Source organism: Strigops habroptila, chromosome 3 (genome assembly GCF_004027225.2).
Source record: "Strigops habroptila isolate Jane chromosome 3, bStrHab1.2.pri, whole genome shotgun sequence".
Lineage (NCBI taxonomy): Eukaryota > Metazoa > Chordata > Aves > Psittaciformes > Psittacidae > Strigops > Strigops habroptila.
Genome location: NC_044279.2, coordinates 77,484,154 through 77,508,472, shown reverse-complemented (window position 1 = coordinate 77,508,472; position 24,319 = coordinate 77,484,154). Strand labels below are relative to the sequence as shown.

Here is a 24,319-nt window from a genome sequence, read left to right as displayed (position 1 = left end):
GGCTCGAGAGGTGTCCTGCATGAATATGAGTATATTGCTTCCAGACCCAAGTTGGCTTGAATAACATCAGCAACACTGGCAACCAAAATCCAACGTAAGTATAAATACAGATTATCTCTACAGCTCCCAGACCTGTTCAAATAGCTTAGGCTGAATGCAGCCTACACAAAATACACGGACATTAGAGCATGCCCACTGTATAAAATACATCCATCGTTCCTGCTTCAGCACACTCATTTCTAACCTCAGGCCTGCTTCAACTCCATGGCCACCAGAGTCCAGGGGGGAGGTGACGGCATGGGAAAGCTATCTTGGATACCTTTTGAGGGGCAGCTCCATGAAGTTGCACGCAGCAAAGCAGGCTTAGAGGCAAGCTCTTTAGATACCCACAAGCCAATTGCAGAAGTAAAGGACGGAATGAATGAGCTTTGCCAGAGGAAGAGCTAGGAGGAAAGAGTAACAGAAGGAGAGCCAGCACGGCAGCACGCATATCTACATGCTCCAAGGACCTATTTGGAACAAGAAGCAGGGGACCCACACAGCACCCACTCTTACTAGAGGGTATGGTGACCCTTCCGCGAGGGAGTCCAGGAGGGAGTCCAGTTCTTCCCCAATGATGTCCCCATCTGTGAAGTCCTCCACGCTTTCAGGCGCTGGCAAGGACATGCAGTCTGGAGACGGGAGCAGGCTGGCAGCAGGGAGCGAGGTAGGCAAGCCCTTTGCATCCGAGTCAGAGGGCAAAGGGGCCAGCCCCTCACTCACAGGGATGGAGGTGGCCACAGGAGCTGGGAGGCACTGCAGGTCCATAGAGCAGTCTGTGATGAGGGAGAAACAGAGCCAGTCACCCAGGAGAGCCTCTTGCAGGGGCAAGCAGAGCACAGCCTGGCAAAAATAATATTGTACAACTTCCTCAAATCACAAAAACCAAGTATGCCAGTTTTCTGAGAGGAGAGGCTCTGGTGTAAAGAGTTCCTGCCCTTTCATTTTTGCTCCCAGTCCCTCACAGGTCACCAACAGCTGAAACACTCTAAGGGGCCGTGCCCAGACCGACTGTCAGGATTTGGTAAGCATGAACAAAAGCATGTACAGTATCTAGGAAAAACACGAAACCTGTGGTTGAGCAGCTACTGAGTTCACTGTGTCTAGGACTAACGGCCAGGGGCACATAATCCTATTTCTCTATAACCCACCACCTGGTGTTTTCTTTAATGTTCCTCACTAATGGATTTGGCAGAGATCACTGCCTTCTCTACTCCTTGGAGCTTCGATACCCCAGCTGAAAGCTTGCTTACTCGTGCCCTCTCTAAAACCTCAGGCATCCTAAATGGCAAAAGATAAAAACCACGAAGTCTTGCTGGGAAGGAGTCAGAGATCAGGTGCTCAGACCAGGTTGTGCTAACAGTGGGTCCCCCAAAAAACCCATCAGACTCACTCATCTATCTCTACCCAAGTAAATTCCATGCTCTTGAGTGCTTCCTGATGTCCGCAGGTGGGAGGGTGCTGCCCACACTCCCCCTCAACACCTCAGTAGCAAACATCCCCTTGGGAACTTGTGTGAGCCAGGGTCAGGGCAGGAAAGAGGCAGTGATTTTCCTTAAGGCTTCCTTGCCTCTCCAGTATGTTACTGAAATGGTAAGATGTTCCCACCATGCAATATAAACGTCTGTTAAGTGAAGTTAAGGTTACAAACACATATTCTTCACAGAAGAGCATTTTACTCTAAAAAAAAAATAAAGGTTAAAAAACCAAAAGAAGTTCAAACGTTAGAAATTTGGAAAATGCAGCGTTACACTTGCGGTTCTCAAACCAAGCACCCAAACTACCTTAATTCTGCCCCTGTGCAGATGTCCTGGAATAAAAGAAAAGAAATAAGACAAAGATGCTACTTTCTCAATCCACACAGCAGTGTCTGCACCATAGCTATGATAGTCTAAGCCTATAAGCAAGGGAAAGTTTGGAAGGAGAGACAATAGCTTTTATCAGAAAGACTGGTAAGAATGGGAAAGAAACTAGACAAGCTTCCAAGACACAAATCTTGATCCAGCAAGAAATGCTGCATCCTGTCTATACAAGCTCTGCTCACTCAGCCCCCACAAGAACTCAGCCATCCCTTTCTAACTGGGACTGGGTGAGTGAGCTATGTTGCTGTCCTCTATACATGTTCACTGACTGCGGACTGTGTTGGTGCCCTTCTCAGCTCAGAGGATCAGCAGTTCCTGCAAATCCCCAAGTCCTGAACAAAACAGCAGAGACAACACACACATGCAGGACCCCTTATCTCTAACCCCACCAGGAGCACACCACCACTCCCTGCAACCTTTCCTCTGGCTTTTGTTGTGAGTGGTTCACATAGATGAACCACAGCCAAGGTCACTGTGCAAGGCACTGGAGGCAGAGCCGTGACAAAAGGCAGGGAAAGCTGGGGGAAGGAGCAAGGGATAGACACAGGGCCCTCCACATGACCTCATGCATGCAATCGAAGGAAAGTGCATGTTGTACCTTATGGGATCCAACACAGGTTTTCAGTGCTGCAGCTGGACACATTCCCCTCAGGCAGCAGCAGCTCAAAGGAAGCCTGTAAACGTCCTTAGTTTTGCAGCTGCCCCTCAGATCAAGCTCAACTCCAACCCCGAGCCCCCTTTGCGATGGCGTCTCTCAGCTCATCTCTCTTTGGTGCAGACCCCCCAGCTGTGGTCAGAAGCCAGCCATTGAGCTTTCCTTGGTGATGGCCTCATTGCTGGTAGCTCGGCCAGATTTCCCTCAGTACAAAGGGATGGCTTGTGCCTTCCTGTTTTTCAGATGTTTAAATCTGGAGCACTGTTAAGATCCCTCCAGGGGCAAACAAGAAGTTCAGAACACGCTGGAAAGGACAGGGACATGTGCAGGGGGGAGAAAAAGGGTTCACAATGACAGGCCCCTAAAGGATCCAGAAGTTCACACCTTCTTTGAGGAATGAATGAGGCCCTGCAGTTCCCACTAACGCTGGGGAGCAGAGGAAAGAGGCCCTCACACACCCTAAGAGGCCCAAAACCCTGAAAAAGCAGAATGCACAACAAAAAGGCATGGAATGATATGGGACACACACACACAGATCTCAGTGCATGTGAAGGGTGAGAAAAGCAGGGACCGACAGGTTCCACTACTTCTAAGGGACAGAGGGGAGATGTCTGCTCCCCTCTCCCTGACCACCCAAACGCTGTCATTCCTTCAGTCACTTCCACCCATTCTCCGCTGTCCAATCTTTTCCCTCTCCCTCCTTTTCCATTCCTCCTTTCCCCAGGATACCCCATCTCCTGACCTTACTCGCCAGCCACCATACCCACATCTCACATACTCTCCTTCCAGAAAGCTCACGCATGTTCTGCATTCACCTAATGTTTGCTCCATCTTCAAAAAATAAACCAGCCTTCTTTGATGAGCAGATCACAGGCACTCACCTGCCTCCCTCTGATTTCTGCCACTGCCATAACACTAAGCTCCATGTATTATTATAAGCTCAATGAGAGTCTTGTCCATCCGCTCCCCCGAACCAAGTCTCTCACACCATGCCCCCCACTTGGTAGCTTTTCTGGCCATACACCTGCCTGTCCCAGAGGGGCAAGCACAGTGCTTTTAAAAGCCCTGTTTCTAGCTCCGCTTCCCAAACCAGCAGTGGTTCCCTAAGTGCATTAGCTGGCCAAAGGCCATACTGGGCCAGATCTGAGCCATGATCTGTGCAGGGCAGGGCTGACTTAACCGATGACTTCAAGCAAAGCATGGGGGAAAAGGCTTCAGGAGTTTGCATCTTAAAAACAAACCAAACCAAACCAACAACAAAAGCCCTTGCTAAAAAAGCTTTGAATCTGAAACTCTCAAGGTACACAGCATGCACAGCCCTCCTGGTGGCACACTGCTCTCAGGGCAATGGAATACCATGTAATTTCCATGCTTTTGAAAAGATTTCCTAGCAGTAAAGGTTCTCTCAGGCTGAACTGCAGAAAAGGCGGCATGCTGCTCTTACACCAAATCCTGATTAGGTAGAGCTTACTGGATGCAGTCCCTCTTAACTCTGCATTAGGAGTCCAGTTCATTTTAGCATAGCAAGACAATGTGAAAAATTCCCTAATCCACAGAACTGGGGCTCATGACTGCATGTAGCATTTAGTTACTGAACTGACATTCAACAGACAACTAATATGTTTTCCAAAGCACACTAATAATGAAATTACTTTTGTTCCATAAAAAGCAATTGCTACTTGCAGCGATAAGTCTTCACACTTACCTTCACACACAGAGCTATCTTTCAAAGGAACAAAGACTGATGTGCTCAGAGGCACAAGTTCAATGCTCCAGCACACAGGAAAGAGCAAAGCAAATAAGAAGCCTTTCTACAGGGGCAGAGTTAACGTCACTCGTTTCCCGGCATGAGAAAAGCAACCCTGTAGCCCTCCTTCTGCTCCTTCTGGGTGCCTACCTAACTCTGAACACAGCTCTCCCTTACTCCCTCCCAACTCTCTTGGTTTTCCTCCACCTCAACACCTCAGAGGACCATATGTGCTCAGAGCACAGACAGCTGCCTACAACCTTAACTTCACTTTATCTGGACTGTTTTGCCTGAGAGCAGAGTTTCAGGAGCTTTGCCAAGCCCAGCTTTAAGAAAGCACGACTGGAGAGAGCTGTGTGCCTCCACAGACCTTTTTAATTCCCAGATGTGTCTCTCACTGGGCCTGTTTTCCTGCAGGAAAAACACTCCTGCTTCCCACCACCTTTTCCTTCTCCTAGTCACCAAAGCCAAAGTGTGCAGAAGAGACACAAATGATGACGATGAACCTCCCAGGCCCGCCAGCCTGGTCAGATACTTTACCAAAGCCACAAAAATCAGAGAGAGATGTTTTTACCTGTTTCAATGTCATCTATTGAACCCAATCCATTAGAAGTGGTCTGCAAAAAGGGTGTAGGAAAGGAGAGAGAAAAACATTACCAGAAATTCATCTTTAAAAAGATATTCACACTTCACAGATGAGACTACTACTCCTAAATGCATCTGGCCCTTTCTTTTCCTTTACGGCCTCTTTCAGTGCAAGAGCATTAAATCCAACAAACTTTAAGAGGCCATTAATCCTAAGACCCTATTCATTTCTACCTCCAGCAGTGGACAAACCCTGTTGCTGCAAAGCAATACCAGCTTTGTACAATATCCAACCATGTGAGCAAATCTGCACAGAATAAGGTTTTTCATGTGTGGATGAGAATGCTGTGCCCCAAGTCCCAGGACACACCAACCAGTCAGCCCCATGCTGTGTAAGATCTGATTAGCCTGATCTTACACAACGTTCCTTTTCTTAGTTCACATATTTTGCAATCTAACAACCACAAACTCTTATAGCAAACTCAAAACAGGAAAAGGTTTCCACCAAGACAACCGCTGACTTGGAGCTCCAGGCAAGGAATAAAATGAGCCCGTATTTTACAGAAACATAAACAGAGGTAAGCATATGTGCCTTCAACTTAAGCTTAAAAAGGCACAAGTAAAGCATTAATCTTGAGATGCTGCATCTACTGCAATAGTTTTTGCAACTTCTAGTTTTTGCACAGTTTTCATTTATTGCAAAAGGAAGTACGTGCAAATTAAAAACTTGGCACAACTATTAAAGAAGGATGACTGTCTTTCCTAGAAAGATGTGAAGGCAAGTTACTGAACGGTGGGAGGTAAGCTAATTCTTTAGTATCCCATCTTGTACAAAATGACAATTTTTACAGTTTTATAGTTTGTTTGCTTGAAAGAGTAGTGTGAAGTACCAAACAGCCTGTAAAACCAGCACGTGTTTGGTTTGTTCTTTGGTTTGGGTTTTGTTCCCCAGTGGCAGAATGGGATAATCGGCAATTTCTTACATTTTAGCTTAGTATTTGTAAAGTGCCCTGCCCAAGCTGGATCTCCCAGGTGACAGACAATATAAAGAACACATAAACTGTGTATGTACCTGGCTCAGCACATGGCATGATTTATTTTTGTATGTTTCTTCAGCACTTGCACTTTCTGACTTTTACTTAGCATTGCCCTAACTACGTAAAAACTTGAAAACTAAAACTTGTTTAAAATGCAAGAGAAAGCAGACATTTACAATAACTAAGAAAAACACCATCTTCAGCGACCTAATTACCAACATAAAAAATGTTGTCATGAGAAGCACTTTCAAAGAAATTAATTTCCTTGGCAATATTCCTTAAAAGTGGAACACACTAAGTAACACATTTAAATCCTAAACAGCAGTTATAAATTTGGAGGTAAACAAATGTCGTGGTTTAAGCCCAGCCGGTAACTCAGAACCACGCAGCCACTCGCTCACTCCCCCCACTTCTTCCTTCCCCCACTCCCAGAGGGATGGGGAGGAGAATCGGAAGAATGCAGCTCCCACGTGTTGAGATAAGATCAGCCCAGTAACTAAGGTATAATCAAAACCACTACTGCTACCACCAATAATGATAATAAGGGAAATAACAAGGGAGAGGATACAATTGCTCACCACCAGCTGACCGATACCCAGCCCGACCCGAGCAGTGATCTGGGCCTTCCAGGTAACTCCCCCCGGTTTATATACTGGGCATGATGTGCTGTGGTACAGAATACCCCTTTGGCCAGTTTGGGTCAGGTGTCCTGTCTCTGCTTCCTCCCGGCTTCCCCTCCTCCCTGGCAGAGCATGAGACTGAGCAAGTCCTTGGTCGGAGTAAACATTACTTAGCAACAACCAAAAACATCGGTGTTATCAGCATTGTTCCCAGGCTGAAAGGCAAAAACACAGCACTGCACCAGCTACTAAGAAGGAGAAAAAATGACTGCTGTAGCTGAACCCAGGGCAACAGATCTGTGAAGCATTCTAGTAACAGCGACATGAACAGTGAAAACCACACAATGCAAACTCTACCTGGTTTGATAAATTGATTGACGTGCCATTACTGAGTAGCGAGAATGTTTCCAATTCCTGCTGCAAGGAAAAGAGAGATCTTAGAACAGAGACAGCCCATGAATGCTCATAAACCAGGTAAAGTTGGGTTACAATAAGGTTTCCTTTCAGGCACTGCCCATAAATAACAGCCACCCCAAAAGACATACCACTGTGACACAAGGGTACAGTTTTCTGAACACTGAAAGGGCCACACATTAGTCCTGGACACCTCAGTGCAAAACACCCAACATCCAACACACAATCAGGAAGCAAAACAACTTCCCTGAGAAACAGAAGTTTTTTCTTTCATCAAGAAATTACTACTTTGGGAAGGCATTACAGCACTGGAATGAAAGCTGGAAGTCAGAAGCAAGGTGTCATCAAAATACCAATCACTAATTTTCAAATAAAAAGCATTTTGGAGTTTTTTATTTTTCTAACATACAAGTGGTTTAAGCCCATCACAACTGAGCAACGTGACAGCAGCAAAAAGGTGGCAAGGCCAACAGAGTGAGCAGCTACAAAAAGTACTTCTGCATAAAACTTCCCTTTCTTTGAGACAGAATCATTTTGGAGTGTGAGAGCTGCTACAATGTAAAGGGGTTGGTGAACCACAGGTGTGGTTGGTCATCGAGAGAAATAAGATGCTACAGCCAAATTTACTCCAAAAGAGCTCTGCAAACTGGATGCCCAAGTGATTGGCCACTTCACCACATATTGCAAAGGTGCCCCTCTTGAGATGGAACACGCTGCCTGTTTAACACACCACTGTGCATGGGGCTGAGGATGCGAATGCAAACACAAATGTAAGCCTCGGCTACTACTTAATGTTCCCTACTTAGGAAAATGCATCCTGGGATTTTATGAGACCAAGGCAGCTTTGTCCAAGAGTGGATATCCAAGAGGCTTAACGCCCTCTAGCTCCATCTCAGGGTATGCATTTAAACATGAACAGTACTCCAGTTACTGCAGCACTTTCTTGCAGAGCCAGGTTACGGATCCAGCCACTGGCATCAATTAATTGGACTTGCAACTTGGTTTTTGCTGCCTTCTTTCCTAGCATCTGAGCAGATGTGTACCTGTTGTTCTCCCAAAGTGGAGGCCTTTCTCCCACCACAAAAAAAGTGTATGCCTAGATGAACCCTTCATGATCCTGTTGCACTACAATGCAGCAGAGGATCCCACCCTTCTCATCCCATAACAGGGAAAGCACTGTGATGCAAAACCTCCTTTGGGATCAGACTGTATGTCCCTCTCCTCCAAAAACCACAGGCTTCCAGTGCAACAGAGGCCTTTCCTGCAGCACCAGCCCAGCTCTGCCTGGTTTAGCTGGGGACTCAGGGAACATCCTGACAGTAGACACAGAGCAGCAATGGGGCTAGAAATGGTTCAAGGCAAAGTGAGTCAGAGGATCAGGACAAGTTGGGTAGCCAGCAGCATGCACGGTAGTGTACATATGTCTGTAACTGCAGAGCAGTACCTACCACATTTCCAAAAGCAAATCTGAAAGAGCCAAAGAATAGCCTATAAGAAAAAAGAAGTCATACCTGAGGTCTTTTGTATGCTTTGCGAACTCTCAGTCTCAGCTTCTGGGCAAGCTCCTGCCCTAGTTGCGTGACGCTTTCATCCTGGGGACAAAACCATTGGCAGGACACTTTCAGTTTTGCCTTTGTGGCACACACAATGAAACAAACAGGAACACAGTTATGCACGCTGGGCTGCACCAGGAAGCCTCACTTGCAGACAGAAGCAGGTGGACAATTGCCAGAGCAGCCCCAGGGGAGTTAATGCAGACCTAAGAGCTCTTGTCATTCAGTCCTACTGAGATTTTGAAGTTGCACCAGGAGCTCTCCCCAACACTCTTTCAATGCTGCAGAAAATGCTTCCAAGAAAGCACCCACTCCCCACAAGCAGAGTTCTTGAGTCTTCCTGGCAAGACAGATGGAGAGGCTGCTAAGGGTGGTTGCTGGGGGCTGATATAACTTCCACAAGGTCCCCATGTCTGGGAAGGAGCCTGCATGCCTTCCCTCTCTGCCAGCCAGAGTTAACAATCACTGTTGATATGCAGACAGTATTCACTAGCCTGTTTTGCTTGTTTGTTTGTTTGTTTTTAAAGCTCAAACCAAGTCTCAGTTTCCAACTTATTAGCTACAAGGCATTTTCACTGTCTCTGGCTTTGGTTAAACTGCCTCAACAGATCCTTCTGCTTTCCTTAACATGTGCCATTTACCATTCTCCCTGCTCACTGCCCATGCCCACTGTCACACCACCGTGGGCTTTAAACAAAGTTCTGGGCCATGCTCCATTCCCCTGCTCTATCCTCTCCAATTTTCTCTGGACTAACAACCTGCTACAACCTTCTTCACTTGTTTATCACCAGCAACTCCTTCCTTACGCTTTCCTCTTTCTCCCTGTTTGCAAAAATACTAGAGTACTATAACAGTTTCTTCAAAGCAGAAAAAAATATCTGCCGAACCTACTGTGATATCCTTCCTTCATGTCCCAACATCTCCCGCATTGAAGCTTGCTCTCTTCTCTCTACTTGCCATGCTGGTCTTTCCAGCCTCCTTCTCCCTGCAGGTTCACCCTTTGCCTTTCAACCCCTCACTAGCCTCTGGTCCTTCCAGCCTGCAGTATCAGTAACTCTTCCCCTCAATTTGGAGTGCAACTTTTTGACTGTACTTGCTCCCCCACACTCTCAACACTGGTCTTGTCACCATCTTCTCTGAACTCACTGAAGACAAAATCTACCTTGTCCATTTCTTCTCCTCTCCCCAGCTGACACCCCTTCAGCGTGTACCACCTTCTAAAACTGTCCTCGCACCCTCCAGAGATCTCTTCTTGGTCAAATCTCATGGTCACTCTCCTTCCTTTCTCTCTTTCACCTCTCAGATCTTTCTAACACCAATCACGCTTTCACCGCTCTGGTTGCCTCCGATGATTCCGCCTTTCCAAACGCTCTCAGGTGTCTTCTGAAGTCAGCCATTTTTCTTGCTCCCTGTGGAAAACTCACCAGAACGACCTCTGATGTAATTTCTTTTCGTTGATCTCATACTCATGCCTACCAGGCTTACCCTATTCAACTCCATATGCCAACATAACTCTGAGACGTCTTCTCAGATTCCTGGACAAGATCAAGAAAGTATTTCTCTCTAGACTGCCTCCACTTCCCTTCCCAACAACATGTGCTTTATCAGTGTCCTTTTTGTCAGGAGACTTGAGGTTTGGGGAGGGGTGCTCTTTGCCACCCCCAAGATCTTCCTTTAGCTTTTCCTTCCCTCAGCCAAACGCCACCCTCAGGTGCTTACTACCTCCCACCTAAATGAGGGGATGCTCAACAAGGGCATGCAGTATGCTCTCCTCCAACACCCTGAAAAATAACATACCACACCAAAAAAAGCATATCACCGAGGAGCATCAACTTCACCACACTGGAAACCTCTGCAAACTAAGTTAACTCTGCTAGACAGTGAGTCAACTGAGTGGCAAGTCCTTTATCACCTGAAGTTTAATTACCTGAAGTTTTAAGTGGCTCAACTGCACTGTGAAATACAGCCAGACATGGCTTTACATGAACACATATATTAGATGGTTTTGTTTATAAAATGGTTCGTTTAAAAAAAAAAACCAGTTTTTTGGAACTCTCCTAACATGACACCTTTAACATGTTTTGATCACCCTGTTCTGCCAAGTCAAAGAAACTAGAAAGAAACTAGAATTTACAAGCTTTACAAAAAGAATAACTAGTTGCCAACAAGGCTTCCAAAGACTGCTTCTGTAACACCAATAACAAAGGAAAATTAACTTCTCCTGCTGAAGTAGATGTATTTTTCTTGTATTACTGTGATTGATCAGAACCAAATTTAGCAAAGGCAACCAGTGCTCACTAGAATCTATCTAATCACAGTCTGTTTTCCTGCTCAATATTTGGCCTAAAAGGACATGCAACAAAAGCACTGTCAGGAAAATATCTAGGGCCTAGTATATGCATATAGTCCCCTCTGAATGCAAAAATTTACACACCTGTGAATATAAAAATAAATATGACATGTGATGTCAAGGACACCTTTGCATGTCCCTCAGAAATTAAAAGCTGCATCAGCTTGTCTTAGCAATCAGCAAGTAAAATGTGAGACATTTTTACGTAAAACAGTACAAGTATGCATGTTTCCTTCCAGTGCTCCAGTTCCCACTTGTCCCATGCTCCTAGTCACTCCCATTAGGCATATAAACCCAGCTAATTAATATATTTTCATGGCCTTCATTCACATTTTGTTAGCGTAGGGTTTTGCTTTTTCCAGATAGGCCACCAAACCCGTTGTTTGTCTCTGGCTGGCACTATCTGTAGAAGGTGACTTGGACTGAAGAAACATGGGAGGTCAAACATCTTCTTCGAGTCAGAGAGACAAGATTTCTATGTATAACATGTTCCCAGGAACAGCCAAGCTTCCTCTTCCATTATCCTCTGGCCTCATTCTAAGCATGTTATGGAGGATGAAGGTGGTGAGCCACAGAAATCAAGATGAGTTGTATGTCAAAAACTTACGTGTGGGAGGGACAGCAAGCATCGGCTATTGCACTCATATGCTTCTTTGTGTCTTCCAAGTTCATTTAAGGAGCGGGCTTTCCGGAAGAGTGCTCGGATGTTCTCCTTGTCAAGACTTAAAGCCTTCTCACTGTCTTCCAGTGCCTTCTCATACAAGCCCTGCATGGAAGAGACCACCTCGAATCAGCTAAGGCACAGCAGACTAACCCCTCCTTCTGTGTGAATGCTAACGTTTTACCTCTCAACAGAAAACAGGAATATAAAAGGCAGTTGGAAATAGATGTGTTACCTCATGCAAGACCACAATACAAATACACAAAACCTTTGCTAAGTCTTGCAAGACTCAAAACACTTCAAAGTCAGTAAATGTCAGAATTGAGGCTGCTTGAGCAACCTTATCTTGTCCCCCTCTACCTTGGGCATGTCACATTGAGAGTCTTTAATTATGTGACTGCTTGCTAATTGTTTTTTCATGGGACTCAGCCTCATTATGAACAGGATGGACTTGCTCTGGGGTTATGCCATAAAGGAAAGCTGTTATATTCCTTAGGAAAATGGAAGCACACAGCCTTTTACAGCCTAAGTATTTCAGAATCCTTTTCCATGTGTGTGCTGAAAGTTCCATCAAGACCCAAGGCCTTCTCACCATCTTCCAGTGCCTCACATGAGGAGGCAGGAGCCTCCAGAGCAATGCTCAAACAGTATTCCAGAGAAATACTCAGGCAGTACTGGAAGGCACTGGATCGTACTAACTCGTCACCAACAATGACCAGTACCTTAGGCCTGGCTCCCTCTCCTTCACATCCTTCCTCAGGTCTCATAAGACACAGTGCGATACTGGGGAGATACCAGAGCGTTCTGTGTCATCGTCTTCTCCAGTGCTGGAACAGGGAGCGGACAAAACCAACAGAAACCCCTCCTGACATCTTTTCCAATTGCATGGCAATGCAACCACAATGTCCTCCCTGCCCGTGGGGATACTTTGGGAAGGCACTCACCATGGCAAAGTAGCAGGCAGCTCGGTTGACATGAAGCTTGCACAGGAGCTCCTTTGGGATGGTCACCTCGTCAGAGGCTGCATAATCCGCCACGGTCAGCCCTTCTACATACTGCACGAGCGAAAGCTTGAAATCCTTCTCTTTAAACAAATCATTGCCCTCTGCAAACAGGTTTCTCACCAGCTTCTGCAAAAAGGCCTGGGCAGCACAGAGAGAGCAAACAGACCGAAGTGGCTATTCAGAGACAGGAGAGACTTCCCAATTTCCCATTCCTTTTCATATGTTTTAGCAAACTTCCTTCCCACTAAGATTATCCTGCCTCCCCACCCTCTAAAACATCAGTCTTCTGGTAGGGGAGAATAATCCAGTCAAATCTCCTTTCTTCTTGAACATGTCTTCTCCTTTATCTGAAAGTTGTCATTGCCAGAACCTTAAAAATTTACGTTACAGACAAATTGTGACAGACCATTCCACACTCTCCACTTTTGGTATGTAAACTAATAGCTGTGCAACAGAACAAATCTTGCTAAGCAGTAGGTTCCCAACTTCAGAAAACAAATTCTTCATTACCTCATAATCTTCTTGGCTTAGGGGTAATGTGGACCTGAAAAAGAAAGAAAATGCTCATAAAACAGGCATCCATGCAAATAAGGGCTTTTGTCTGGTGAAGAAATCATCTTTCTGGTCCTGTGTTGTTGACCTCGGTGAGGTACTGAACATTTTATCACTTCAAAGACAGCTGGGGTAAAAAGAACACAATTAGGGAGCATTATGCTTGGTGATGGCCACAGTAGTGTCAAGAGATGGTCAGGTCCCAAAGGGATTTGGGACTAGAGGAATCTTATTCTCAGCTACTTCCTGCACATACATAATCATCTGTAATGTGCCTTCAGAGAGACACCTGAAAAAAAACCATCTTTGAGAAAGTCCCATGAGAGATTGTCATGGAGAACACAAACTTATTTTAAGTACATCTGGCTCTAATGAGAGACATCAGACTGGCACTCCAAGACCTCCTCAAGTCCTTTATGAGACTAAAGACATACAGTGATAAATACAATCACTTTCCTCCATGTTAACTTAGCCACATGCCTTTAGGTTTACACCTCAAAAGGAAGGTAGAAAACAATGCAGGTTCGGGAGACCATTTAACTCCAGCAGTCTTGGCCAACGCTGCCAGGCTGGGCCACAAAACTGGCAGTGCTGTGTGGGTAACACCTACCCCACAACAACACTGAGACTTAGAAGAAAGGACCGTTCTTCAAATCAGATCAGACAAGCCATCCAGGCTTGGTCCACATATATTTAATTTTCCTCTTCAACGAGAAAACAACAGGCTTTAGAGAAATCCTTCAAACCTTTCATAGCCCTCCTCACTTTTGAAATACATCTCATCTAATCATCATCTACTCCTTAAAATTAAATACAGGAAACGCCACGGCTTTGTAAGAAACATTCATGCTGCTCATAAAATCAGACTACCTCTTTCACATCAAAACAAGCCAAAAAAAGACACTGCCCCTGGTTCAGAGTTCAAGATACGCTCCAGAAGCATGAGCAACACCCTGTATTTCTGAATTATCATCTTCCAGGAATCTTGAGCATTTTTATAAATGTTACCAAAATAAACCTCACAATCGCCTCTCTGAAACTGGGCTGTCAGCCCCATTTAGTCTCAGATTGGGGGAAAATATCATTGCCATGCTACAGGAAATAAATACGTAACATGGAAGATTTGGCTTTTTTTTTTTTTTCTTATTGTAGAGGCACAGATTTCAGCCACAATAACTGCAGACTCAAAGCAGACCTTAAAAAAAATCCCAAACCAATCTGATTATAATCTCGCTGTTTTGTTACTCACCATGCAACCTGGACCTGAGTCTGAGGCCTTTGCAAACTTAAATACTGGAGGGGAAAAAATCACTACTGTACTTCATGAGGAAGTACTTGCACTTGTAACTATTAAGCAAGCACTTCAAGCTCCAGAAGGCCATATGATATTCACAGAAGACTGACCTGAGCACCTACGAGGTGCAACCTACAGGTTGGCAGCTGTAAAAGAGCCCAGGTCATCTATTTCTCCTACAGGCACCATATGGGGTACCTGGCAAGTCATTTACCTTGCTTTCCCCATCTACAAAATAGAGATAGTTTCTCCTTTCCCAAGAAAAGTGGGATGACCTTGCTGAAAGAGCGCTTTGAGATCTTCATGCTGAAGATGAAGTAGAAGGTCCAAGTACTATTGGTGCTATGTTGAATATAAAGATCATCCTGGAACTGCAGTGGAGAGCAAAACCAAAGAAAATTAAAATGATAGAATTTCAAGTTTAGATAGCTGGCAGGACAAGAAGCACCCTGAAGAATCACAGTGAAAATCCTCAGGAAAAATATCTCTTTTTCTATGCAGCAGACCCAAAATCAGTGAATAGGATGCACTCGCTTCCTGCAATCTTTGGTACAAAGACAACTGCTTCCAAAGCCACAGGAAACAATGAGGTTGTCCACTTACTGAATGAACTGAAGTCCTTTCTCTATTTCTTGTTTTCTCTTCTGTCTCTCCATTATAGTTGCTGCAGAGGAAGAAGAAAAAGAAACACCACAAAATGAGTCATTTTAGGTCTTGCTGGCAATTAAGCAGCACAGCATTTTGTGTGTGCCTGAATTTACTAACAAAATGTTCCAGACCAGATGCCCTGAACACCGAAGTCCATGATTTATCCACACTGCAGATACAGAACAGCAAGCAGCTCAGTACCAAGTGTCTGCTTTTTCTCACATGCCACCACCAAGATACATGGGCAAAGAGGAATTACTTCAGATTGAGCTCTCTACTTAGGCTGTCAGTAAACAAAGCAATGGAAACCAACTGTTATCATGGCTGCCTTCTAGGAAAAGGAAAAGAAAAAAATCAACGTTTCCTCTGCACTGGCAGGCATTTCAGGAATCTGTGCTAGGCCCCTCCCATGATAAGGAATTCTGACCACTATTTATCTGGGCCAGACTTAAACTGGTTTACTGCAGAACAAATGAAACAAGTCATCTATATATGGTATACGCAGGCATATCACAGAGAGACATGCAAAGAAAGGAGATGGAATTGCTTGCCGTGGGCCACATAAAAGAGCAGCGATGAATCTATGCAATGGGAATTCCATGATGAAAATCAGCAGGCAAGAGCAGCACAGAGTTGGGAATGCTCCTTCGGAGAGGCAACAGAGCCCCATCCTGCAGTGTTCTAAATTGGGGTAAGCAACGCCTGAGAACAGCTCAGAGTTATCCTCACTTAGACAGGGACACAAATGGCACCGTAACTTGTCTGTATTTGACCAAATCCAGCCTGGGTCTCTGTAAGCATAAACAAATACGTAGAATGATGGAGCCATTGTGGAATAACATCCCTTTTCTCAACTAAAATGGGTCTGAATTACATCACTAGACACATGAGCTTCATCCCCTGCAGCATGGAAGCACATCTTGGAATGACTTCCCCGGATCTCTCCCCAAGGTACACAGGTCTGCCACACAAGAAAAGCATAAAGAAGGGAGACGGGATGGCACTATGTGGCAAAATACAGTTGCTGGCAACAGCAAATTTCCCAGTCTTGCCATTAACCAGCTGTGATCACAAACAGTGCTCAGCATCTGAGGGATGGTAACTTGGGGACAACGGTAGCAAGCACAGAAACACTGAGATGAGATGGAGCTAACGACACTGTGCCTTCTCAGCCTGGGATCACCTCTGAAGAGATCATGAGAAAAACAAAAGTAATTTCTCTAACTCTACACTACAACAGCTTTGAGAGCATTATGGCCTGGCTCCTTTTTACATTAAGACCATCCCTATCATTTGAAGGTATCTTACAGTATCTATGGCACATTCAACCTCGAACAGGGTGAAGGGACCTTTAAAGTACATGAAAATCAATCCTGACAACTCAGCAAGCCCTTACTGATTGTGCTCTCTGCCATGCAAAATGTAGACAAATTGATACCTGCCCTTTACCAAGAAGGAGAGTTGGGGGAAGGGGGAAAAGCAGGAGCAAGCAAAAGACCAGAAAGAAGTGGTAGCAGAAGGAAGCAATAGCTTGAAAGTGACACTGTGCAGTTTGTAAGTCATCAGACATTAAGAGCAATCTGGTCCAAGCAGCAGGTAGAACATTTTAAGCAGCTGCATTTGGAACAGGATGGGCAGTGCAGCAAGAAAGAGAAAGCCAACAGACAAGGTGAGTGATGATCAGCACCTCTACAAAGGCTTTTAACAGAAGCAGTGGAGAAGAGCAGGTAGACTTCAGTACACAAGGCCTGGAATGATTTATAAATAGCCTGGATAATGAGCAATCAGGAAGAAAGAAGGAAATTTAGCAAGGAGACTGTGAGGTTAATATGATCACTAACACTACAGGCAGACAGGCTTGAGGGGTAGAAAAAGAGACAGACATAATTCATTTGATATTTCTCCTTGTATGAAATCTGCAAAGACAGAAGAAATAAAGAGAAAACAGGCAAGGTGAAGAGGAGCAGTAGGAATCATTTCCACATAAGACAGCAGGGAAAGGCACAAGAGAGGACAGAGCAACCCCAGAGCACTGCAGGAGAACTGTGAGGGCTATCAGCGGCAAGGGTGGGGAAAAGAGCTACCATAAGAAATTACAAAAGATAAACTGGGTGGGAAGGAGAGAGGGCAAAAGAGTCAAGAGGACCTCACAAAGGCTTATGGGGGAACACAGAGGAAGGAAGGAGGAATTTCTAGCTGTCTGGCCCCTGAGCGCACTAACAGGCTTGAAATGTCTCAAACAGCCTCCCCTTGAACCCCCACCCACATACCCTCTGCCCATGGTCCATGAGCTCCATTTCGGCTCACTTCCAGGCACACTGCCTTGCCTGAGCTAAACTGTAGGTGAACTTGTCCTCGGTCCTATCTCCTGGACAAACCTTGCACCTACACTGTAGGCAGCTTGCCTCCAGTCCTGTCTCTGACACCATCTCCTACTGCTGGACTCATTGGGTGGACCCAGGACCTGATTCACCACCTCATCTTCTTTGGGACTGTTGATGGACCCCTGCTATCAGCATCTTGTTCTGCCTGTGTTGTTCAGATATGGTAGGACTGCACCCTAGTTAGTCAGGGCACTGCTGGTGGCTGTCAGCACCTTTGGCTTCTAGCTTGTCTTTCCACAGAAGGAGCAGCGTGCTCTTGCTGCTCCCTGACATAAGCCATACTGGAGAGAACGCAAGTTGCGGAAGCGAAGTGGCAGCACACAGCTCTGATGAAATGGGAAGATTATTGGCGACTGTGGGGAGAACAGTTGAACACTGGCTAGCCACCACAAAGACAATGGCTGCACTCCAAAAATCCTGTGGCACACCTTCACAATTTTGTATGTCCACAAAACAGATCACCTTGAAAAGCTTCTGATATGCACAGCCTACTTCAACCTCTGCTTCTGAGCTCAACTTTTAAAACACTACTGTGGAGAGGGGAGATCAGTACCTGTTCTCATGGCTACCCTCACCCCACTGCTAAAACACCACACACAGCAGGATGTGAGCATGTGTTATAACCAGAGCCGATTACTGTTGCTTGCCCATAGAGAAGGATATTCAAACCTTATTGACTAAAAGCTGGAATGGAGCCAAAGGACTACAGGGAAAGGCTCCAGAATGTCTCTTTCCTAGAGTTACCCAACTCCTCTTTCCTCCTGGAGCTCCCTTCTGTTTTTGTTCTCCTCATCACCATTGCCACTACATCCAACATGCATATTTCTATCCTTGCTTCATGTGGATGGCTGACCAAGCTGCTGCATCTCTGTTGAGTCCCACAACAAAACCCCCATTAAAAAAACCCTCTGTGCCATGCATGCCGTTTACTCTCTGCAGTCCTACCCTTGTCTTCCACAGTGAACGTTCTGCAACTGAAGACCCTCCACTGCCTTCTTTAAACATAAACCAGAAGCTTAATCACCTCTCCAGACTTTTGCTCCCTGATACTGCCATGAATTCATTTCTCCTTGCAAATGGGTGACCAGCTTCCTCTGCTAAAGCTCTGTCACACCTTCAGGCTTATGTCACGACTTTGCACATAAGACTCATCTCTTCATGGCAACACCCTCAAAACGCACACCACATGCTGCTGCCCTAACAACATCCTTCACACCTCTCCCAGGAACAACCACCTTTCCCTTTAAATCTGACTCCACACCAGCACCTTCCTCCTCGGGTGGCAGACCTCTCCCCTGTTCTGCCTGCCCCACCACTGCTGGAGGCTACCATTCACACCCCTCATTTTGCTCCTCACACCTCCTCCCTGCCATCCCCCCAGCAAACTTGGCCACTTCTGTCTGCTCATTGTTCCAGCCTCTTCACTGTGTCTCAATTGACCATCAGAGCAAGCCGCGCACTTGTTACACCAGCAAACCCAACACGCAGCTCATACGTGCAACACTTCTGTTCTGCTGCACGCCCTTCCACGGCTACTGCATAATTAATTTTAAGCACAGAGCCTGTTTAGATTTTGTTTTCTCAGTCTTTTGAATATTTTTAGAAACACAGCGGAAAACATTAAATGAAGCAGTATGTCTAAGCGTCCTTCCCCCCCCCCCAAATCTGTCTGTCCAGACTTGTCTGCTCAAACCACCAGCAGAATTTGAATCCAGAGTATTTATATCCACACTACAAAGCTCTTATCCTTTCAGTTCAGAGATGTTTATCCTCTTTGGCCCAGCATCTAGAAAGGACTTTATTCAGAGTTTGTCAATGAGTTACAAACTATTTGCCAGACAGAGGTAAAGTGCTGCAGACAGGCAAAATGGGTTTTTTTGCCTTGAGAAGGAAACATGAGCCAGTAAACAGGGTGACTCAAGCACAAACTGATACGCTCTACGAGACACTATGAGATGAACCGAAAGTCTAGAATTTACCTTATCAAGGACCTGGGTGTTATTCCCAACCCTGCCATAGCTGAATTTGTGCAAAGTTTTTCACACTGTATTTCTGAGATGGCAACGAGTTCACACTTGATGTTCTTCCAGGCTTTGACTATAACATTTCAGCCAGAAATAAGTGCACCAAGATGTAAGTGGCAGGTTGTAGAGCTGAGACAGGAGCTCAGCCGCAGGCTGTGTGCACTCTCCTCCAGGCAAAAGACTCCAGGATGTACTAGTCTACAACATGAGAGTCTTTCACTGGCTGCAGTTTGGCCACCTCACTGGTGCAGCAGAATGGGTCTGCAGACTCACGTCAAGCAGGGGACAAACCGCACAGCCCACTACAAACATGGGCTCCCACTCGCTCCTGCAGCTGTTCTCTGCCGTGCCCCAGTGCCTGGGCTTGAACGCTTCTCACAGCCATCAGCTCTGAGTCCCCACCACCATACTGTGCCCACTGGGTACAACAACCCTGTCTGTCCAAACACAGGCCACCCCAAGGTACCTCTGTGGCCGCTCTCTCACACTCCAGCACTCCACTAGTCCCACTCCTGCCCCATGGCACTATCAGGGCAGCTGTCATCAGGATGCTACCAGCTTCACCCAGCAATACTTCCAATGAATGCAGAGTGAGGTGGTGGCAAACCCCTCACCTCCACCTCAATATAAGAGCAGTAACCATAAGTTTCCCCAGGAGGGGTCAGAGGTGGTGGCCAAAGCCTCGAGAGACCACCTCGGTGCCCATAACCCCATTTTTCACTCCTTCCAGCCTTGTGCCCCACACACACCACCAAACATATTGCAGGCCACCCCTCCTCCTGCCCCAGCCGACCGGGCCCTGCACAGCGTGAGGAGAGGGTGGTGGGGTGATGCTGCCCACCCCCTGGCCCCTTGCTCTTGGTTTCGTGCCCACCCAGCTCGCCCTCCTCGCTTGCAAGTTAAATCCCCGGGCTGGTTCCCACACGGATGTAGCGGGAAAACCCGCTCGCCTCCTCCCCCAACCCCCAGCACTAGGCCGCCGATCCCCGGCCTTGCCTAGCGGCCGCTGCCGCCAAAAGCGCCACCTCGGCCGGCCGGGGCGGAGAGGGTACGGCGCCCCCCGTACCCCCTGCGGCTCGGCCGGGCGCCGGCACCCTGGCATCCCCGCCACCCCGGTCCTGATGGGAGGGGTCTCCCGCGGCAGAAGATATGCAGGCTTCCCCAGGAAAAGGAAAACAAACCGAAACGTACTCTTCCTCCTTCCCCACCCCCCATCCGCTTAAATAAAAATCACACATCTCCAGGAGCCTGGGAGGCGGCTTTAAGATTAAAAAAAAAAAAAAAGAAAAGATAACCTCCCGTGCCACCCGGAAACTGAATAAAGCATTACAGAATTGGGGGGGGGGGGAGGGGGAAGGAAAATAAAATATCCCACAACCTTATTTGATAAACTTTACAAGCCCCAACGGAAGGGTTGCATCTGAAAAGCTATTTCACAAGAGCTTCTCTGCTGCTTCATGGGGTTTATACCAAACAAGAAGGGGAAACTGCAGCCTAAATACAGACGTGAACACAGCTCTCAAACCTACAAACCACAAACAGGCACAAACGCAATTAATACTAAGTTTTTCATATAAACCCAGGGGCTTTTTTCCCCAGCTATCCACTTTTAGACTACTACCACATTTTTTTCCAGGGGGTGGGATTAGGATCTCTGACAATTATTTTTTTGCAAACCCCACATTTTTGGCGGAAGAGAGGGTTAGCTTCAAAATCTCACCCATATTATTTTTCATCACTTTTTTTTTTTTAATTTGCAGTTACACAACGTTTCATCCATGCAGCTACTATCTGAAACCTTTACTTTCTAATGAAGCAACATCCAGATTTTCTCGTTTCTCAAGTCCACCCCTTTCTACATACACACACACATACACACAGAATTGGTTTAAGACAAAAATAATCCCCCCAAAATAATAATAAAGGACTCACCTCTCCTTGGGTTTTCCCCCCCACACTATGTATAAACTTTCCTTGATAAATGGTATTGTATTACTAGAGATATTATTAATGTATTATTACTAGAAGTAATAATAATAGTAAGTGCTATTTAATTACAGAAGGCAGCATTCTGCTTCTGGATCGGCTGCCCCTGCAGCTCCCTCCATGTGCCTCCTGATCTCTTTACTTTCATTTCCAGGTCTCGCTCTCGCTCGCTCGCTCTCAGCTGCACCAGCAAGAGAAAATGCCTCCCTGCATATCCTCTGGGCCCTAGAGGCTCCCGCTTTCCATTACAAAAATTCACAAATCTTTCCCTTGTGGTTGGTTTTGAGATTCTTTAAGGTGAATTAGGCTTAAAAAAATATAATTAAAAAAAAATACAAAAATGAAAGTGCTTAAGCAGTCGAGGCTCCGATCTTATTTTAATGCGACATTTTTCTTCTTCCTGTTGTCTTTGCTGATGTATAAAATACACCCCAGAAAAAAGCAAAGCTGCCTCTGCAGAGTGATTGCATGCATGTGAAGCGCAGCAATGAACTGAATTACGAGACACCCCCCTCCCCATGGGATTATAACATACGTGAAGCAGTGACCCTGCTGCCCACCCATATATGTTTGCTGGAAGGGGGCCAGAGCCATCGCTTACGGCAGAGCAATTATCTGTTCCAGCCAGACCTTATGTATTCCACCCCACGCTGCTGAGGGGGGTCCCTGTAAATAAGATCTTCTGCAAACATAAATCTTTGGGTGGAAAGGAATACGCAGTGTGTGTGTATATAACCTATTGTTACTATATTATATACCACTGTGTATTATACAATACACATATATGATACATATGTACATGCATATGTATTTTTATATTTATGTTTATATATATGAGTTTAGGCATTTCTTTGGAACCAGATTTTTGCCTTGTTTTCATCCCAAATCCATCAATATTTGCAGAAAGTGGACTGAATCCCCACAGCAGCCCATGCCAGCAGAGCCCCAGGAATGGAGGTGCTGGTGGGAAGTGGGGGCCCAGTGGCACATTGTTCTGTTATAGGGAATGGTTGTGAAGACAGACGTCCACCAATGACCTTAGACCAGGGGTTCATTCATCCCTGCCCAGCTGCACTACTGTTAACTTCAAACCCCCCTCTGAAACGAGTTTTATGAGTTTTTTAGCTTTCCTGGTGGGATAGGTTTTTCTCTCCCTAAAGGATTCTGTCTACTGTTAGGTCAATCATCTCCAAACTGACCCTGGTTTAAATTATTACCCCTTTTCCAATGTAATCAGTGACATGTTTACTCCTCAGTGTCTTGTTTCTTGTATTTACAGTGACCCAAAAGAGTGTCACTTTGTACTATGGAGCTAAGCAATGCCGACAAGATCCAGAGGCAGGTAGAAGATACTGTTTAAAAGTGTACTAAACTTGTTTAACATTTTAAAAGTTGATCAAAAAAGAGAAGACTGTTATACTGAGTAGGATTGGCTTCTGTCATTTCTGTCAACACAATAAAAAGATAATTTATGAATTATATTACGAATATATATTATTATATAATGTACCATATAACACTGGAGAGCACTGTCTTATGCTCTTCACAATATCAAATCACATTGCTTTTTTTTATTTTAGATATTATGATCCAAAGATTGATTGACACAAGCAACCATTGTGTTACAATAACCTTGTTCTGACATGAGAAAAAACACAGAAACTTTTGTTCATTAAAAACTGACAGTACATGTTTTTCAGATTGTGCTAAATGCCAATTTAGGCAATAAAGATCTGCCTACCAAGACACACCCCGTGGCATTAATTATATATAATGAATTAAAACATAGAATGGCTTGGGTTGGAAGGGACCTTAAAGCTCATCCAGTTCCAACCCCCTGCCACAGGCAGGGACACCTTCCACTAGACCAGGTTGCTCCAAGCTCCGTCCAACCTGGCCTTGAACACTGCCAGGGATGGGGCAGCCACAGCTTCTCTGGGCAACCTGTGCCAGCGCCTCAGCACCCTCATAGTGAAGAATTTCAAGAATATTCATTTTCGGGAGTACATTTTCCAATTCAATGTCATGTTATGCTTCCCTCCAGCCCTATATCTTTTGCCCTGTAAGACTGAGAGGTGTCCTGCAAGGTCATGGTACAGCACATACAGCTCCTCTCGTGAAATAACATCTTTCCTCAGTGGTTAGCACGAAGATTTTCATGATTTGCAAGAGTGGTTATCAAGGTCCTGTGTGTGGGTAGTCAGCAGAGCCAGAACACTGCCAACCCCTGCTACAAAATACTCTGTCATAAAAATTACTTTGATTTGTAAAGCTATTCCTGTAGGGAGAATGAATGTATGGGTCTATACCACACTAGCACAGCACAAATTAATTCCAGTTCTAACTGCACCCACAGTTAAAGACTTTATTCTCGCCCCTCCAGCCCGTGTAATTATCCAGTATTTGGGAGGACAACAGAGAAGGGAATCAGGTGTATTAGATATGATCCTGTTTATTGCTAAATCTTGTGAGGAGCTAATAAAAAATGCCAAATTCCTTGCTTATATTTTCAAAGTTCAAGCTCCTTCTTGAGATCACACTCATTTATTCCCTCTGTGTTTTCTGGCAGCTTTATGCTGCTCACATACAACCATAATCAAGTCATGGCCTCATCTTCTTAGTTTTCTTCAGTTGCAAGAGAAACTCCTCTTATTATTTCAGCGTTAAATTTTGCTCAGGTTTTTCATCTGTTTGCTGTACCAGTTTATGGCTTATATTCTCTTAGCTGTCATGCTCCATAAAGAAACTTCATTGCTTTTTGTATTCCCCCTGAACAAAGGTGGTCTATCATGCCATTCAACCTAATGCTGTCTCCCATGTCACTCAGCATTGCCAATTACTGACAATCTTTTCTTGGGTCCATACAGGCATTTGAAGAATTGTGAGACAATAAAAAATGCCTCT

At 45.4% G+C, this 24,319-nt stretch overlaps 1 protein-coding gene across 8 annotated transcripts in view; it reads right to left on the bottom strand.

Annotated features, from left to right (window-relative positions):
- The window catches only part of ZC3H7B (zinc finger CCCH-type containing 7B), a 51,001-nt gene extending 29,014 nt beyond the window's left edge, over positions 1–21,987 (bottom strand). For 2 of the 8 annotated variants that reach the window (XM_030478782.1, XM_030478785.1), the window contains exons 1-9: positions 21,362–21,986; positions 14,977–15,037; positions 13,038–13,071; positions 12,468–12,665; positions 11,470–11,628; positions 8,471–8,551; positions 6,903–6,959; positions 4,878–4,920; positions 556–815 (exon numbers count right to left, since the gene is read on the bottom strand). In XM_030478782.1, the coding sequence (XP_030334642.1) occupies positions 556–815; positions 4,878–4,920; positions 6,903–6,959; positions 8,471–8,551; positions 11,470–11,628; positions 12,468–12,665; positions 13,038–13,071; positions 14,977–15,029 (885 nt within the window). In that variant the 5' untranslated portion in view covers positions 15,030–15,037; positions 21,362–21,986. The other 6 variants (XM_030478779.1, XM_030478778.1, XM_030478783.1 and 3 more) reach the window with 6 other exon arrangements.
- Between the last annotated feature and the right edge of the window lie 2,332 nt (positions 21,988–24,319).